The sequence below is a fragment of the Myotis daubentonii genome, chromosome 3 (genome assembly GCF_963259705.1).
Source record: "Myotis daubentonii chromosome 3, mMyoDau2.1, whole genome shotgun sequence".
Taxonomy (NCBI): Eukaryota; Metazoa; Chordata; class Mammalia; order Chiroptera; family Vespertilionidae; genus Myotis; species Myotis daubentonii.
The window spans coordinates 207,853,551-207,870,581 of record NC_081842.1 but is presented as its reverse complement, the minus strand read 5'-3'; the positions used below and the strand labels follow the sequence as shown (position 1 = coordinate 207,870,581).

Sequence of the window (17,031 nt, the reverse complement as noted above, 5' to 3'; positions counted from 1 at the left end):
TTCAGAGATGCTCCCTTGCTCACAACGCCTCTTTTTCTATGGGAGATGGAGAGGGCCTAAGTCACAGATTACTGAGCTTGACCAGAAAATTCCATGCTGGTTGTTTCTGGGAGAGGTTGAAACTGCAATTAGATCGGGTATTAAATCTGGGTTTGGTATCATGGGTTTTTAGCAGGAGTGCTGCCATTTTGAGCCTGTGTGGGGTCTTTTTTAACAGTATAGGTGAATAAATAATGACCATTTATTGATAGTTGTTGAAGCTGGTTAATGGGTACATGGAGTTCACTGTACTATTCTATTTTTGTGTATGCTTGAAAATTCCCATTAAAAAAAGAAAGAATGAAAAAAGAAAACGAAACCCTTTATCAGCCACTCCTAACAGCTGGTTTGGGTAACAGGGATGCGCCGCTAACAAGCTGTATCACTCGGGTAAGTACCCCCACATCTTGGGGACTCAGCTCGCTCATCTGAAATATGTGGCCTTTGGGTGATAGTTCTCTTGGGGTCCTAAGAAACTAGCAAGGGCTACGGGCTTGTAGAGAGGCGTCGAAGGGCATCGGGGAGGGGAAGGACTCAGTAGGCAAGGCAACATGAACTTTAACCTCAGCTCTGACACTGTGACTGCTGACTGTCTCTGCCCTTTAAATGCCTGTTTCCTTATCTATAAAAATAATATTCCCATCTCCTTGGTGGGAAGATTAAATAAATGAACAGAAGTAAAGAGTCTGGTGGGTGATACTCCGGATTCCCTGGGCCAGCAATGTTCTTTCAGGACCCGCCTGACAGGCACCACCACCACCCCGGGTCTAACGTGCAAAAGGGCAAGAAACCATCCAGCGCCAGGTTCGCGCACAGCGCCCTCGCGCGTTCAGCGCTGGAACTGCCAGACCCGTGACCCCGCCCCTCGACGCCCCCTGCACGCGCACGCGCCTACGCGGAGGCGCCGCCCCCGAAGTTTGCTGTTGTTGTGACTCGCGTGCCGCACGCCTACTTCCCTACCATGGCGGTGCGACAGGCGCTGGGCCGGGGCCTGCAGCTGGGTCGAGCGCTGCTGCTTCGCTTCACGGCCAAGCCTGGCCCGACCTACGGCTGGGGACGGCCTGAGTGGCCGGGTCCCGCGGCGGCCCGGGGTCGCGGAGAGCGCCCGGGCCAGGCCGCGGGACCCGGCGCGGAGCCGCGCAGGCTCGGGCTCAGGCTGCCCGACCGCTACCGCTTCTTCCGCCAGTCGGTGGCGGGGCTGGCGGCGCGGCTCCAGCGGCAGTTCGTCGTGCGGGCCCGGGGCGGCGCGGGCCCTTGCGGCCGGGCCGTCTTTCTGGCCTTCGGGCTGGGGCTGGGCCTGGTTGAGGAGAAGCAGGCGGAGGGCCGGCGGGCGGCCTCGGCTTGTCAGGAGATCCAGGTGAGCGCCCGCAGGGGACGGGGAGGGGCGGGGCCCGCAGTTAGGCTCGGAGCGGATTTCAGCTGGTGGGGGCGGGGCCAGGAGGGGGGCTGTGGTGGGGGCGGGGCCAGGAGGGGCGGGGCGGGCGCTGGTGGGGATGGGGCCAGGAGGGGGGCTGTGGTGGGGGCGGTGCCGGGAGGGGGCGGGGCCAGGAGGCGTTTAGTGACCGAAGCCCTGAATTAGGCAAGATTTATCCTCCCTCCTCAGACTGGGACATTCCTTGAAAATCACCACATAAGGCTCCATTTCAGCGTTACTGGGCTCTGGTGTGGGGACAGCACCCCACTTTTGTTTTACTGTGTCCCCTTCCTCAAGCATCATGTTTTGGAAGAAAGGCTGCTAATTATACGTCCTGTTGCACCATTGCTCATAGCTTTGTGTCAGTGTTTAAAAATTTCATGACAAGTCATAACATTCTGTCCCTGAGGTAGTTGTCGTCCCCAATTTATGGAGAAGGAAACGTTCTCAGGCAAAATAACTTGTTTGAACTCAAGCAGCCGGTGAAGAGGGGTGCCCAGAGTCTGGGTCTCCACAGCCCGTGCCCGAGCCCGAGCCCTGAGCCCGGCTGCCTCCACGTTAGCCAGACAAGGAGTGGCACAGCTGAAGCCAAAGGAAAATCATGAACAGCAAGAGACGACGTCACACCAGGCGGTTTTAGTTAACCGGAATGGAGTTGTCTAGAGTGAGTGGCTGTGTAGGGGGGGGTTAGGTTTTTTATTTTTGGAATATATTTTTATTGATTTGAGAGAGGAAGGGAGAGAGAAACATCAATGATGAGAGAGAATCATTGATGGGCTGTCTCCTGCTCACACGCCCCCCTCCCCCCCAGGGAGCCTGCAACCTGGGCATGTGCCCTGACCAGGAATTGAACCATGACCTCCTGGTTCATGGATCATGGCTCCAGCACTGAACACACCAGCCGGGCTCTTAGGCTTTTAAAAATTACTTAAAATAGTTCAGAGACCTCTGTTTCTACCCTACTAAAATCCGTGTAAGTCAGGGTTCTCCAGAGAAATAGAACCAATAGGATATATTTATAGAAAAAGATTTATTTTAAGGAATTGGCTCTGCAGTTCTGGAAGCGGGCAAATCCAAAACCTTAAGGGTAGGCAGGCAGACCCAGGAAAGAGCCATCATGGCAGTTCAAGTGTTAAGGTCATCTGCTGGCAGAACTCCCTCTTCCAGGGAGTCCGTCTTCTGCCTGGGGTTTGGATTACAGACTGAGTTGGTACTGCCTCTGCAGTTTACAGTGGAGGGCTGAGGGGCGGGGAGATGAGTGACTTGCCCAAGGACACAGCTGGTTAAGGACCACAGTGTCTCTCTCCCGTTTCCTGGTTCCCAGCCCAGTTCTTATTACTCAGCACTGGAGTGTCTCATGTTTGAGCTCTGGCTAGTTTGGGATGACAGGTGACATCTGACCTAGTCCCCTGCTACTGTCCTTGCCTTTTGCTATTGCTTAACTGGCAGGAGTCAAGGTGGGAAACTTGATAATCTTGCTTAAAATTATGGAGGCTTTTCTTTTTATATATATATTTTTTTATTGATTTTTTACAGAGAGGAATGGAGAGGGACAGAGAGATAGAAACATCGACGAGAGAGAAACATCGATCAGCTGCCTCCTGCACACCTCCCACTGGGGATGTGCCCACAACCAAGGTACATGCCCTTGACCGGAATCGAACCTGGGACCCTTCAGCCCGAGGCCGACGCTCTATCCACTGAGCCAAACTGGTTACGGCGGAGACTTTTCTTAACCGAGGAGCTCGATCCTCCTAAGCTTATCATCTACACGTCCTTTTCTCACACTTCACTTAAAATGTTTAATTAGTTGACAGTTTTTAAAATTCAGGTGTTTGATTTCTTTTGGGGGGAAAAAATGACCAGATCTGGCATCTCTAATACTAAAATTCCATATGGTGTCACAGTAGAATAGTGGCTACTCCATTTAGATGGAGGCATATGAAGGGGAAATTCGGTTACAAAATAGGCAAAAGACATGCGCGCATATTTCACCAAGAGGAGATACAGATGTTAAATATGCATATGAAAAGATGTTCAAGATCACTAGCCATTAGGGAAATGCAGGTTGAAAACACCATGTGCCATCACTGCATACTTATTAGAACAGCTAAAATAAAAAATACTAATAGTACCAAATGCTCGTGAGGATGCAGAGAAGCTGGGCTGCTGGCGAGAATATAAAATGGTACAAACACTCTGGAAAACAGCAGTTTCTCTCAAAAGAAAACAAATACAAAAAAAAAGCATGCATTACCGTATGACCTCGCCATTGCAGTCTTGGGCATTTACCCAGAGAAATGAAAACTTAGGTTTATACAAAAACCAGTACATGAGTAGCTGCTGTGGAAAACAGCATGGCAGCTCCCCCCAAAAATAAAAATAGAATTATCATATGACCCAGCAATTCTACTTTCTGGTGTACATACAAAAGAATTGAAAGCAAGGACTTGAACAGATACTTGATAAAGGATTACTCCACAAAATATTGCTTCTGCTCCATGGAGTAGAATTGAGTTGACAAGACCAGATAGACTTTCTTTTTTTTTTTTAGGTAAAACTTATGGTGCAAGGTGTATTAGTTACAGACACTAAGTCTTTGGGACTCCTCCAGAAGGAATGGTTGCTGTGGGCTGGTTTGTCAGGGCTAGTTGTACTGGGAGGAAGTGATTGAGTTGGGACTTAATGGAAGAGTAGAGAAGAGCCAGGCAAAATAATACAATAGAAATAGAAGGGGAGGGGGGCAGTGTGAGCAAAGGTTAAAAGAGAGGCATATGGAAGATAAATATGGGTGGTGCATAGACCAGCCGGTGAAACAGTTTTCAGATACATGAAGTACCAGGACAAGGTCCTGGGTCACCTACTGGCTAGGTTTTTGAACAGAAGAGAGAGTGACATTGAAAGCAGTGTAGTTCGATCTGGCTCAGAAGCAGGTGAAGGGATGATGTGAGAGTAGGAAAGTCTAGAGGTGGGTAACTAACCACGGAACGGAAGGGATCAGCCGATCAGATAGGATTTGAGGTGAAGCTTGGGTGACTTCGAATGATGTCACCTGCCTGCAGTACGGAAGGACCCTGATATGGGGGAGTGCATCCCCACCAGCACCTGTATTTCCATCTGTTTCCATCAGAATTATTATATTTTTGTTTCCTTTCTGAAAACAGAGTGAATCCACCAGATTCCTAAAAGGTAGAGAGAGGATTTAATGCCTCAGCTCCAGGGATCCTCCTGATTTTACCCCCTTGTCTGCAAAAGTGACCTGAGGTCATTCGCAAGTGGAGGGGTGCTGTTGACCACATACTCCTGCCCATCTACAGCTCCTGGCAACCATCCACTAGCTGCCTGCCAAGGCCTTTGCAGAGAGAGCTGTCTCCATCACCAGAAACCTCCAACATTGTGCTGGGGCTTGACAGGCAGCAAAGGAGTGGCATGTGTCACCTGCAGAAATTGGAAGTTCTGACCTCTTAACTGATGATGATCAGTGTTGGGTTGTCTGTGATGCAGTGAAGTGACTGAGTGTGAGAAAAATTATTCTGAGTAACAAGGAAGGCAGGATAGCCTGAGCCCAGGCTGAGCAGTGAAACCTACTTTGGTTGTGTTTGTACTAGCTGCCAGTCTGGTACTTGGAGACCTTGCCCCGCTATCCTTCCCCTCCCCCATTTCCCATTACGTAGCCTTACTGGTCTCCCTCTCTCACAGTGTGTGTCTTTCCTCACAGACCGTTTTTACCCAGAAAAGCAAGCTGCTCCCTGACCCACTGGACACGAGACGCTGGCAGGGCTTCCAGCTGGAGGAGTATCTGATAGGGCAGTTCATTGGCAAGGGCTGCAGCGCTGCTGTGTATGAAGCCACCACGCCTGTGTTGCCCCGGAACCTGGAGGTGGCAAAGAGCATCCGGTTTCTTCCAGGGAGAGCCCCAGATGTCATCCCACCAGGAGAAGAGGAGGCGCGAGCTCCACAGCCCCCTGCTTTCCCCTTAGCCATCAAGATGATGTGGAACATCCGGGTAAGAATGGGCCTTCCATCTTCAGAGTGCCGATCTCGGGGGACCTGATGATGCTCTTTCCCAGGAAGTAGACAGGAAAAGACAGATTCTCCACAGTCCAGGTGCTTATGTAGTCGGGCTCCTTCACCCTCTCACACAGGAGTGTGAAGCCGTGTGTCTCAAAACGTAGTATGTCCACGAATCACCTGGATTGACAGATTCTGGTCAGGTCTGGGGTGGGCCTGAGATTCTGCCTTTAGTAAGCTCCCAGGTGACACCCGTGCCGCTGGTTGTGAAACAAAGTTTGAGTAACAAGTGCCTAACCATTGGTTTCTCACCTGGCAGTCCTGACTGATCAGTTAGTTCATTTCAGGACTGCAGTTACCACCATCTTTTTTCCTTCCTACGACCTGCCTCACTGGAGAGGAGGAGCCACACTCCTTATCTCCAACCTCACCCTCCACCTTACCTCCAGACCAGAGGCTTGCTTGTCACCTCCCTGCTGTCGATTCTGGGAGGACTCCAGGTGTTGGGATATTGAGTTTATTCCGCCCACAAAAACAAAGATTTCTGTCTGTTGAGAGTAATTTCTTTACCTTGCCATTGCATAGGCTGGCTTAGAAAATTCATCAAGACCTGATGTTCTTTCTCCTGCCCAGAGCATACTGAGTCTAAGATGAAAAACAGCCATGAGCTCATGCTGGACCCTGAAGTGCAGTTTCTCATTTTGATTTGGGGAAGGAAGGTTATTAGACTGTTGCCCTTCCAAGTTGGGTTAATGGTAACAAGCATCTGAACCCTTTGCCTATAAAACATCCAGTGGAAGCATGAGAGCTCTTGCATTCAGAAAACCTAAAAGACTTGATTCTTACAGGATATTCTTGATGCTCAAGTTTCTTGGGGACTGAGAGCTGTTCATAGTGAAAAGAGGCGAATAAGGTCATTTTCTTCCTCTTTGGTATTGTTGGTTGTTTGTTTCTTACTGGGAGATTGGAAAGCTGTTCTGTGATTCAGCACAACCTTACCTAGAGTGGGCTGGTCAGGCTTGACCTGTCTGCTGCAGGGAGCCGAGAGGCTAGGTCTGCTTGTTACCAGAGGCATCTGTGGCAGGAAGAAGGGTCCCGTGCCCTGACCATCCTGATCTCTCTTCCTGCCCTGGCATCTGAACTGCCAAGAATTGAGGGAAGCATCCTCTGAGTTGGCATGGATGACACCTCCGCCCTATCTCTCAGGAGGGACTAACCTTGGCTTGCCACTTCGAGAGGTTGGCTTATCTTTTTTTTTTTCACCCCCCAAAAAAACACATATTTTTATTTTTTTCAACAAAGACATGGTTACTTTTTTATTTGAAGGAGAGAAAAAAAAGTATGTTTTAATAAATACTGCGGAAACATTGACCAAACATACATTGACTTCAACATTTTAAAAAATGCAACAAAAGTTCTGCTTTTTAACAATTATAACTTTTCTTTTTACAATATTTAAATACAGAAAGCACTTGCCAGCTATTTTGTAATACTGCCCAAAGCATAATGCTGCTTCAGTCAAAACATATTATGTTGGTAGAAACATCTGTATTTCATGGCAAATGACTGGTATTTCCTTGCAGAGACAAAACAAAGTGCTTATAAAACATAGAACTAAGTTTGTAATTACCTTAGTCTCCTTTCTTGCCACAGTTTAATGGGAGCAACAGCTTCAACACTTCAAAAATGAAGCTTTATCAATGGAAAGAAAGCTCAATAAAAAACCATATTTTTATTGATTTCAGAGAAGAAGGGAGAGGGAGATAAAAACATCAATGATCAGAGAGAATCACTGATTGGCTGCCTCCCACAGGTCCCCACTAGGGATCAAGCCCACAACCTGGGCATATGCCCTGACCAGGAATCAAACCGTGACCTGGTTCATAGGTCGACACTCAACCACTGAGCCATGCCGGCTGGGCTTATCTTAAAGGTCAAAATCAATCCTAAGCAGTAGCTGTTCTGGTCCGGATTACAAGGAGGGGTTGGACTTGCCATTCCGCTTGGGTCTGTATAACCCTGGATTCATTGTGGCTTTGTTTCAGGCCGGTTCCTCCAGCGAAGCCATTTTTAGAACAATGAGCAAGGAGCTAGTCCCAGCGAGTCGAGTGGCCTTGGCTGGGGAGTATGGAGACATCACTTACAGGTAAGCACCCATCTGCCCACCAGACTGGCTGTGAGTTCTTTGAGAGCAAAACCATCATCTGTGTCCTCAGCACTCAGCCCAGCGTCTGACACAACATGCAGATGATAGCAAATGCTTACTGAATGATGTAGTTAATGATGGATTTTCGGTTGGTGGGTAATTAACTTGGGAAAGATGGTAGATTACCTGCCGATGCACACTGGTGTGAGGAGAGAGGGCCATCCCAAAACGCCCATTTCAGAAAGTAGGAAATTGATCTGATTTCTGATTCTTCCTAAGTCATGCCCAGTGGAGCACCACCTATCTGTACCAACTGAACTCTGCCCCCAGCAGAGGCAGCATTCATTCCTCTAACAACTGCAGTGCACCTAATGGTGCTGACAGATTAAAAAAAAAGAAAAGTGGCCTGTTCCCCGAGAGTTCTCCATGAGGCCCAGGAGCCAGATGTGTCAGGAGCAGTCAGGTGTGGTAAGTTCTAGAATGGTGTATGCTCAGGTGCAGAGGGAGCCCAGAGGTGGTGTGTGCGTGGCAAGGGCGGGGCCATTCAGAAAGGCCTCTTGAAGGGACAGTTCGTGGTGCCTTGAAGGATGACTAGGCATTAGCTCGGCAAAGCAGTAGGAAAAGAGCATTGCCCTTAGGGAGGAGCAGTGGACAGCTGCCTCGCAGACGGTGGCTTGTAAGTCCCGTGTCATAGGTTTGAGCTGTGACAACAGGAATTGTGCTCACTGTAATACTCGTAGACCACCAGGAGGAGGTGGGCCTGCTGCATTTTGAGTGATTTACTAGAGCAGTGGTCGGCAAACTGATTAGTCAACAGAGCCAAATATCAACAGTACTTCTTCAAAATAGACTTGCCCAGACCGAAAACCAACTTCTGCACATGGGCCAGGAAGTTTAACGTGGTATTTTGTGGAAGAGCCACACTCAAAGGGTCAAAGAGCCACATGTGGCTCGCGAGCCGCAGTTTGCTGACCACGGTACTAGAGGATTGATTTATCGATCTAGTTCTGTCAGAAGCAGGAAGGTAGAAATAGGGACTTAAGGGAATGTACATGGAAAACCTCTTGCATTGCTTGAAAGGCGCCAGTATAACTGAGGGTCCGGCAGGTCTGTGGGCTCAGCACTGTTCTCCTCTCCTGACTCCTGTGTAGGAAAATGTGGCCCACTGAATGTCAGCTGCTTTTGGGGGCTAATATTGTGGTGTCAGCTTCAGCCTGCTGACAGGGTGCTGTCACGGTGCTGTGAGCGCTAAGATGTCCCTGCCTCAGAGTCCTGCCCAGACTTCTCGTCTGAAATAGTCCCTGCCACTCTGTCCTTTACCGCGCCTTAGTTTCTTTTCATCGCAGTTACCACTATCCGACTGTAAATCATAGAGGAGTGTGTCTACTTATCCCCAGTCTCTTCAGGTGTGTTAGATGCTCTCTGAGGCCAGGACTTTCAAGTTTTGTTTCCTGCGTTCCCCCACAGCTCAGTGAGTGTCTGTTGAATGGTTAGGTGAATATGGCCGAAGGTCTATTACTGAAGTACAGGTGACATCTAACACGGTCTCAGGAGAAACTCTTCCCTGAGAGCACCCTGGGTGTATTCTACGGAGCCTTTGCTCATCTAGGGATCTCAGATTTGGCCCTTTGCATCTGCTCTTCTTTACTTCTCCCACCTGATTTTTTTTTTAATATTTATTGTTGAAAGTTATTACATATGTTCCTTCCCCCTCTCTCCCATTGTCCTCTCCTACCCCTCTCCCCACGATTTCTTTGTTTTTTTAAATATACTTGTATTGATTTCAGAGAGAAAAGGAGAGAGAGAGGGAGATAGAAACATCGGTGATGAGAGAGAATCATTGATTTGCTGCCTCCTGCATGCCCACAACCTTGGCATGTGCCCTTGACCAGAATCGAACCTGGGACCCTTGAGTCCACAGGCCAATGCTCTAGCCACTGAGCCAAATCGGCTAGCACCCCCCTGATTTCTGATCTTGTCCCATTTACAGACTACGCTCCACCATACTGCATTCCTTCTGCCCTCCCCAAGACACCAAGCTCCTCCATGACTATTCTGCCTCTGCATGCAGTTAGCTATACTGGGCTGCCCTCCCCACAGCCTCCTGTCCTGCTCCAGCACCCACATGCACATGTCTCCCCAGCATAGCCACACTCTTCTCTGGACTCCCGTGACAGCTGGAGAGCTTTCCCATGTGGCACTGACAGCCTTGAGCTGTGATGTCTGTGGGCTTCTATTCCATTCTCCTCTGCCACCCAGTGTCCTTATTTCTTACCCCTTGGCTCTTCTGTTCCTGCCTGCCTTTGGCTTACACACCTCCTTGGCTTCCAGTGGCCCAAGCAAATGTCATATCATCCTTTCACCAGCTCCATTGCATTCATACTCTCAAAGAGAGATTCTACCTAGCCCCTTCCCTTTTCCTGTCACCCATTTGGATCTCAGATGTGTCCAGGTTTACTACCCTTAGTCCAGTCGTCTTTGGTTGAGGCTGTGAGTGTGAGGCTTCTGGAGAAAGAGGGTGGGGAGGGCAGGCAGGTGACAGCTCTACTCACAACTGTCTGAATCCATTCATTCATTCAACAAAGGTTTATTGAGCTCATACTCCACACCAAGTGTTATTGCAAGAACTTGGAATCACAGTGATTCTAGTCCTTTCTTTACAAGTATTATCAACCTCATGAGGTATGTTACTACCTTTTTCCCTGCACTTGAGACTGAGCCCAGAGAAGTTAAGTAAGTTGGCCAAGGATGTACAGTGGCAGACCTGGAGTCCAAACTCAGGCACCTAGTCTGATTCCAGGTGCTCTTAACCCCTATCTGCCACATGGGATGATGGATGGACGAAAGGATGGATGGGCAGAAGGACTGGCTTTTCTCTGGGCTCATCAGATGTGATCCGTCATCTTAATGGTTTTTTTTCTCCAACACCAGGCTCTGCATCTGGAACATAGCAGATCTGTAGTAAATGTTTGATATAAATGGTGAATAAATGGCAGTATTTACTGTGGCCTTAGATTATCTTTCCAACTCTTGTTACCTGTTACTGGCCTCATACGTTTGTCCCTTTTGACTGAAACAGAAAATCTAAGGGAGGTCCGAAGCAACTGGCTCCTCACCCTAACATCATCCGGGTCTTCCGCGCCTTCACATCGTCGGTCCCACTGCTGCCAGGGGCCCTGGTCGACTACCCAGATGTGCTGCCCCCACGTCTTTACCCTGAAGGCGTGGGCCACGGCCGGACACTTTTCCTCGTTATGAAGAAGTAAGTGGCAGGAGTATGGCAGGACCTGGAGTGAGTGGGAGCTGTTCCCTTCCTCTGTGCACCTGGAGTCCAGGGTCACAGGGAAGAGGATCCTCATCCTTTGGGAGATAAGGCCATGCCAAGGGCAAGTTTCCATAAACAGAATCTCTTCATTTAGATCAGACTTTTCACCTTGTGCTTTTATTTAAAATAGTAGAGGCCCAGTGCATGAAATTCGTGCAAGAGTAAGCCTTCCTTCCCCGGCTGCCGGCGCCGGCTTCCCTTTGGCGCCCAGGACCCGGGCTTCCTTCGGCTGCTGGCAGGCACCCAGGACCCAGGCTTCCCTTGCAGCCCCAGCTTTGTCCGGAAGGACGTCTGGTCTAATTAGCATATTATGCTATTATTATTATAGACTTGAGGCCGGTGTACGAAACTTGTGCACGGGGGGGCGGGCCCTCAGCCCAGCCTGCACCCTCTCCAATCCAGGACCCCTTGGGGGATGTCCAACTGCCGGTTTAGGATCAGGCCTAAACTGGCAGTCAGACATCCCTCTCACAATCTGGGACCGCTGGCTCCTAACTGCTCACCTGCCTGCTGGCCTGATCGCCCCTAACTGCCCCCCTTGCCAGCCTGATCACCCCTAACCGCCCCTTACTGCCCCTCCCCCGCCAGCCGGCCTGCTCGCCCCACGCAGCCTGCTATTTGCTTGTTACTGTGACAGCATCCCAGGTAATTTGCATATCCCTCTATTATTAGTATAGATGTATGTTTTTATTGATTTTAGAGAGGGAAGGAGAGAGATAGAAACATCAACGATGAGTTAAAATTCATTGGTTGGCTGCCTCCCACATGCCCCACACTGGGGATCGAGCCTGCAACCTGGGCATGTGCCCTGTCCAGGAACCTAACCATTCTGGTTCTTCATAGGTCACTGAGCCACACGGCTGGGTTCACCTAGTGCTTTTAGTGCATTTGGCTGTTGTCCCTTCTCTGTGGCTGCCTTAACTGTTTTTGTTCTTTGTGTGAGTGTGTGTATACTTTTTTCCCCCCCAGAGATGAAGGGAGAAGGAGAGAAACATCAATGATGAGAGATAAGCATTGATTAGCTGCCTCCTGCACGCTCCCTACTGGGGATCGAGCCTGCAATCTGGGCATGTGCCCTTGACTGGAATTGAACCTGGGACCCTTCAGTCAGCAATCTGACGCTCTATCCACTGAACCAAACCAGCTAGGCTGTTTGTTTTTTAACATACACAGTTCTTCTCCCCCTCTGCACCCCTTAACATTGCAGCCATGGACATTTTAAGGAAATGAGATCTGTACTATTAACATGTGAGGCCTGGCTCTTCCTAATTTCAGGATAGTGGGTGGCAACGAAGGATACTTGGGGCAAAAAGAAATCAAAAAGCTCCAGATAGAAGAGGCAAGCCTATCATCCTAGTAATAAATAAGATGCTAGCAAGTGTCACTGCATGATAGAGATTCCATCACCTTCTCCACCAGCTACCCCTGTACCCTGCGCCAGTACCTTCGAGAGAACACCCCAAGCCCCCGCCTCGCCACTGTGATGATGTTGCAGCTCTTGGAAGGAGTTGATCATCTGGTTCAACAGGGCGTTGCACACAGGGACCTAAAATCTGACAACATCCTTGTGGAGTTGGATGCAGGTAGGTGCCCACCCACACCGCAGAGCTTTCCAGGGGTCTGGGGACATAGGTCCTTTTTGGTTTTTATGTCCTATTATAAGTTGTATCTATATTTAGCTCTGTACACAAGACATGAGCAATCTGTCCTTTAAAGTGGAAGCTTTCGTTCTCCATGGGATCTGTGGAGTGATTAACATTCCCAAGTTCCTTTCTGTTGCCCATGTACTGAACAACCCTAGTGATGGAAGTTTTCTTGATTAAAGTAAAAGAGATAGACTTTAGCTCAATATAAGAAAGAATTTTCAAACTGAAAGCTGTCCAAATGTAAGCCCAGTTGCCTCTGGAAATAATGAGTTCCCATTACTGGAAGCATTCACGTAGAAGGTGGATGGTTAATTGTTTGGGATACTGTAAAGTAGTTCATATAACTGATCACTTTCAATCTAGATTTAAAGTAAGTAAACATGCAGTTAAATTACTAGAGGAACTGGCTTCTTAAAGGAAGTCTGTGTGAATACTTTTACAAATAACGAATTCCTAATGCACCCGATTCTTAGCTTTGGATTTGGGTTTTCAGGTTCAAATAAGGGCCCTTAGAGGTCATTTGAGCTAAGCATCATTTGTTGAGTAAATTATGAGCAGTCCTTCAGCCTTGGGACAGGTCCAATGACTTCATTATTTAGACTGATCCAAACTTTTCTGCTGTTAATCCTCACTTGAGGATATTTTTTCCACTGATTTTTAGAGAGAGGGGAGGGGAGAGAGAAAGAGAAACATTGATGTGAGAGAGACACATCAATTGGTTGCCTTTGACCGGAGATCGAACCTGGCACCCTTTAAAGGTGTATGGGCCAACACTCTAACCACTGAGAACACCGGCCAACCTAGATTGATCCAAACTTTTATCCAGTTCTTTGTTTGAGGGCTTTGTCAGGGAGCCTTTATTTTCTAGAGGCATTTCTGTATTTGTGTCGCTGGCCTTCCCATTTGGCTCTCTGGAGAGCCTCTGCTCTCCTGTACCAACCCTGAGTCCCTGTTAGCCCCTCTCCCCTACGTCTTGATGGTGGCTTTAGTAGGTTCCTAGGAGGGCCTCTCAGAGGAAAGATGGAGAAGCAGTTGCTTACCCCCTCTGTCCCTTCCCCAGACGGCTGCCCCTGGCTGGTAATCTCTGATTTTGGTTGCTGCCTGGCTGATGAACGCATCGGCCTGCAGTTGCCGTTCACCAGCTGGGATGTGGATCGGGGCGGAAACGGCTGCCTGATGGCTCCTGAGGTGAGTCCCGCTGAGATGTCATGCGCCATCAGCAACTCTGGTGTTTCCACTGATAGAACAAGACTTCATGCCTCATCATTTTCTCAGCTCCTCCAGCTTTCATGACCCATGATTTGGCACCAGTCCCTTCCCTGCCACTTTGCTTTAGTCTGGATCTCCCCAATGTTCCCAGGAGATGCATGTTTTGTCAGCACAGACAGATTCTTCTGGGTCTGAGCTACAACTCACTAAATTCTAGGTTCCTTAGGACAGAGTTCAGATTAGCCCATGAATCAGGTGGCACGCAGGAGCATGAGTAGCTTGGAAAAACCAGCAACATGATTGCTCATCCATTGCTTTCTGAGCAGGCGTCCACGGCCTGCCCTGGCCCCAGAGTGGTGATTGACTACAGCAAGGCTGATGCCTGGGCAGTGGGAGCACTCGCCTATGAAATCTTCGGGCTCCCCAATCCTTTTTACGGCGAGGGTGGAGTCTACCTTGAAAGCCGAAGCTACCAAGAGACTCAGCTGCCTACACTGCCCGAGTCGGTACCTCTAGCTGCGAGACAGCTGGTGAGATCACTGCTGCAGCGGAAGGCCAGCAAGGTGAGGCCATCCCCAGGTTTTGCAGGGAATTTGCAGGTAGAAACCTCAGAGTAAAGATCAGCGTTGGGCAAGCACTAGAGCAGGGGTCGGGAACATCTGCCCCACGGGCATACAGCTCGCAAAATCATTTGGACTGTCCCTGCCAAGTTCATTAAATGTTAGACCAAATAAATATAGCAGGCTAATTTTTAAGGTAATTTTGTGTAGCCGGAGAATGATGTTATAAATATCCAAATGGCCTTTGGAAGAAAAAAGGTTCCCCACCCCTGATGTAGAGTGACCAACAACTCTCCTGCCTTACAAAGATTTAAAAACCAAGTACAGGAGAGCAAAATCGAGTTTAGTATGAATGGAGTAGGGGAACTAGCACCAAATTAGAATCCCAGCAAGTCAACTCCTCTTGGCTTTAGTTGCTACATTACTCAGAGGGAGAAAGATGCATTTTTAAGAAATGTCTGTTGGAGATGTAGTTTATGGAAATGGCTGAGATCTAATGAGACAATAGATGTGAAGATATGTATGAGAGCAGAGCTGGACATTTTGAAGTTACTATAAGGCCGTGGTCGGCAAACTGTGGCTCGTGGGCCACATGCGGCTCTTTGGCCCCTTGAGTGTGGCTCTTCCTAAGCCTTAGGAGTACCCTAATTAAGTCAATAACAGTGTACCTACCTATATAATTTAAGTTTAAAAAACTTGGCTCTCAAAAGAAATTTCAATCGTTGTACTGTTGATATTTGGCTCTGTTGACTAAGGAGTTTGCCGACCACTGCTATAAGGAATCTAAAGGCTAACACGTGAGAGGCCACACGGTTGGAGTGGCAGGTCTGGTTCAGGTGGCATGCTTAGTGAAAAGGGCAGAGGCAGACCAGGGTTCAAATTCTATTCTTCCACTTACCTCCCATCTTGCACAGTGTGCTGTCATGGTCACAGTAATGCTTTCTGCTACCAGTTACAATGAGATACAACTCCAGACAGTGCTCCTAGCAGGAGGCAGTTTGTGGGTCCTCCGTGATGGGGAGGCCCACTGGGAGCACACTGCCCCCAGGCAAACTTGTAAACATGGGAAAGCCTGGAGCATGGGTAGAAAGCAGCCAATATGTCAGGAAAGTGAAAGGTGTGGTAGGGGAGAGACGGGCGGAGAAGAATTTGGTTGGGACCAGGGGAGGGAAGAACCTGAAATGAGGATTCCTTACCGAAGAGGGTTGTGGGCTGAACACTTTGTCACAGATGTTCTAAGCCTCAGCTTCCCTTCCTGTTGTAGAGACCATCTGCCCGAGTAGCTGCTAATGTGCTTCATTTAAGCCTCTGGGGTGAACATACTCTAGCCCTGAAGAATCTGAAACTAGACAAGATGATTGGCTGGCTCCTCCAACAATCAGCAGCCACTCTGCTCGCCGACAGGCTTACAGAGAAGAGCTGTGTGGAAACAAAAATGAAGATGTTATTTCTGGCCAACCTGGAATACGAGGCGCTGTGCCAAGCAGCCCTCCTCCTCTACTCCTGGAGGGCAGCCCCGTGAAGGCTGTTGTAGCTGGTGAATTACTAAAAGAACTTGGCAGCATCTATGTCGTGATGGTCTGTGAATGCTGAAGGGGGAGGGGGGTCTGAGGTGTGAGGGGAGAATCAGGAGAAAAGATGGCACAGAGAGGGCTGGTCAGTGGAAAAGAAGGCATCTGGTTTGGCAAATGGGAGGAGCAAGCTGAGTGAGGTTCACGGTCTGTAGCTATTAACTCTAGCTGTGCGATTGTGGTGCGTCTACGTACATTTCTCTTACTTTTCCTCTAGAGGGCCCCATAGGAGACACCCAGGCTGCTGCAGCTACTCAGCTCTGCTGTTGTGGCACAAAAGCAGTCTGAAACGTGGAAACAGGTGTGGCTGCATGCCAATAGTAAAGCTTTATGGACACTGAATTTCACGTGTCACTTAAATAGTCTTGTTTTTTATGTTTTTAAATGGTTCTTAAAATTATTTTTTGCTTGCAGGTCATACAAAAATAGGCAGCAGGCTGGATTGGCCCATAGGCCATAGTTTGCCAACCCCCTGGTCTAGATAAAGTCAAAGGGCCTAACTCTAAAAAAAAAAAAAAGCACTAATCACTTGGCCCCTATGTGTATGGATGCTAAAATTGTGGTAAGATCTTAGCCTACAAAGGTGAGAAGATACACTCAGGTGTTAACTGCTGACCACAAAGCCCTACCTTACGCTCATGTTCTGTCTTCACAGACCTCTGAAGAGTAGATGGCTGGGCTGTTAAATGAGGCTGGGCTGGGGAGGGGTGGACCTGCATGCCACTTTATAGAGGATCCAGGCCAAGGCATCGCTGTCAGCTGCATGCTACCTGAGCTAAGGCAGGCGTTTGCACAGGTCGGTATATTGATACCAGAATGAAAAACATGCAGGCCTGGAAAACAAGAGAGCCTGTGCACTCCAGCTACTGCATTGAGTCTAGCAGAGCTAAAATGACCAATGGAATGGGAATTAACAGCATGGTGTTTTAAACTTGCCGGTTTCCTCCTGACTGGCATTTCTTACAGGAATTGTGAAGAATTAAATGCATATTTACAACTGCAGAATATGTATGTGCCTTGGACTATTTGGCTTTAAGACTGATTCTTATACCATAAAGAAAAGAATTTTGTGGGTAGAGATCAACAATGGGAGGGATTTCACATATAATT

General features: G+C 48.6%; 1 protein-coding gene across 1 annotated transcript; it reads left to right on the top strand.

The window, feature by feature from the left end:
• Positions 1-947: 947 nt before the first annotated feature.
• PINK1 (PTEN induced kinase 1) lies at positions 948-16,926 on the top strand. Its single transcript, XM_059690940.1, has 8 exons — positions 948-1,396; positions 5,172-5,459; positions 7,510-7,610; positions 10,690-10,872; positions 12,355-12,518; positions 13,642-13,769; positions 14,117-14,353; positions 15,615-16,926. Exons 1-8 carry the CDS (start codon positions 1,001-1,003, stop codon positions 15,870-15,872), a joined length of 1,755 nt encoding a protein of 584 aa, XP_059546923.1. The 5' UTR covers positions 948-1,000; the 3' UTR covers positions 15,873-16,926.
• The last annotated feature ends 105 nt before the right edge of the window (positions 16,927-17,031 follow it).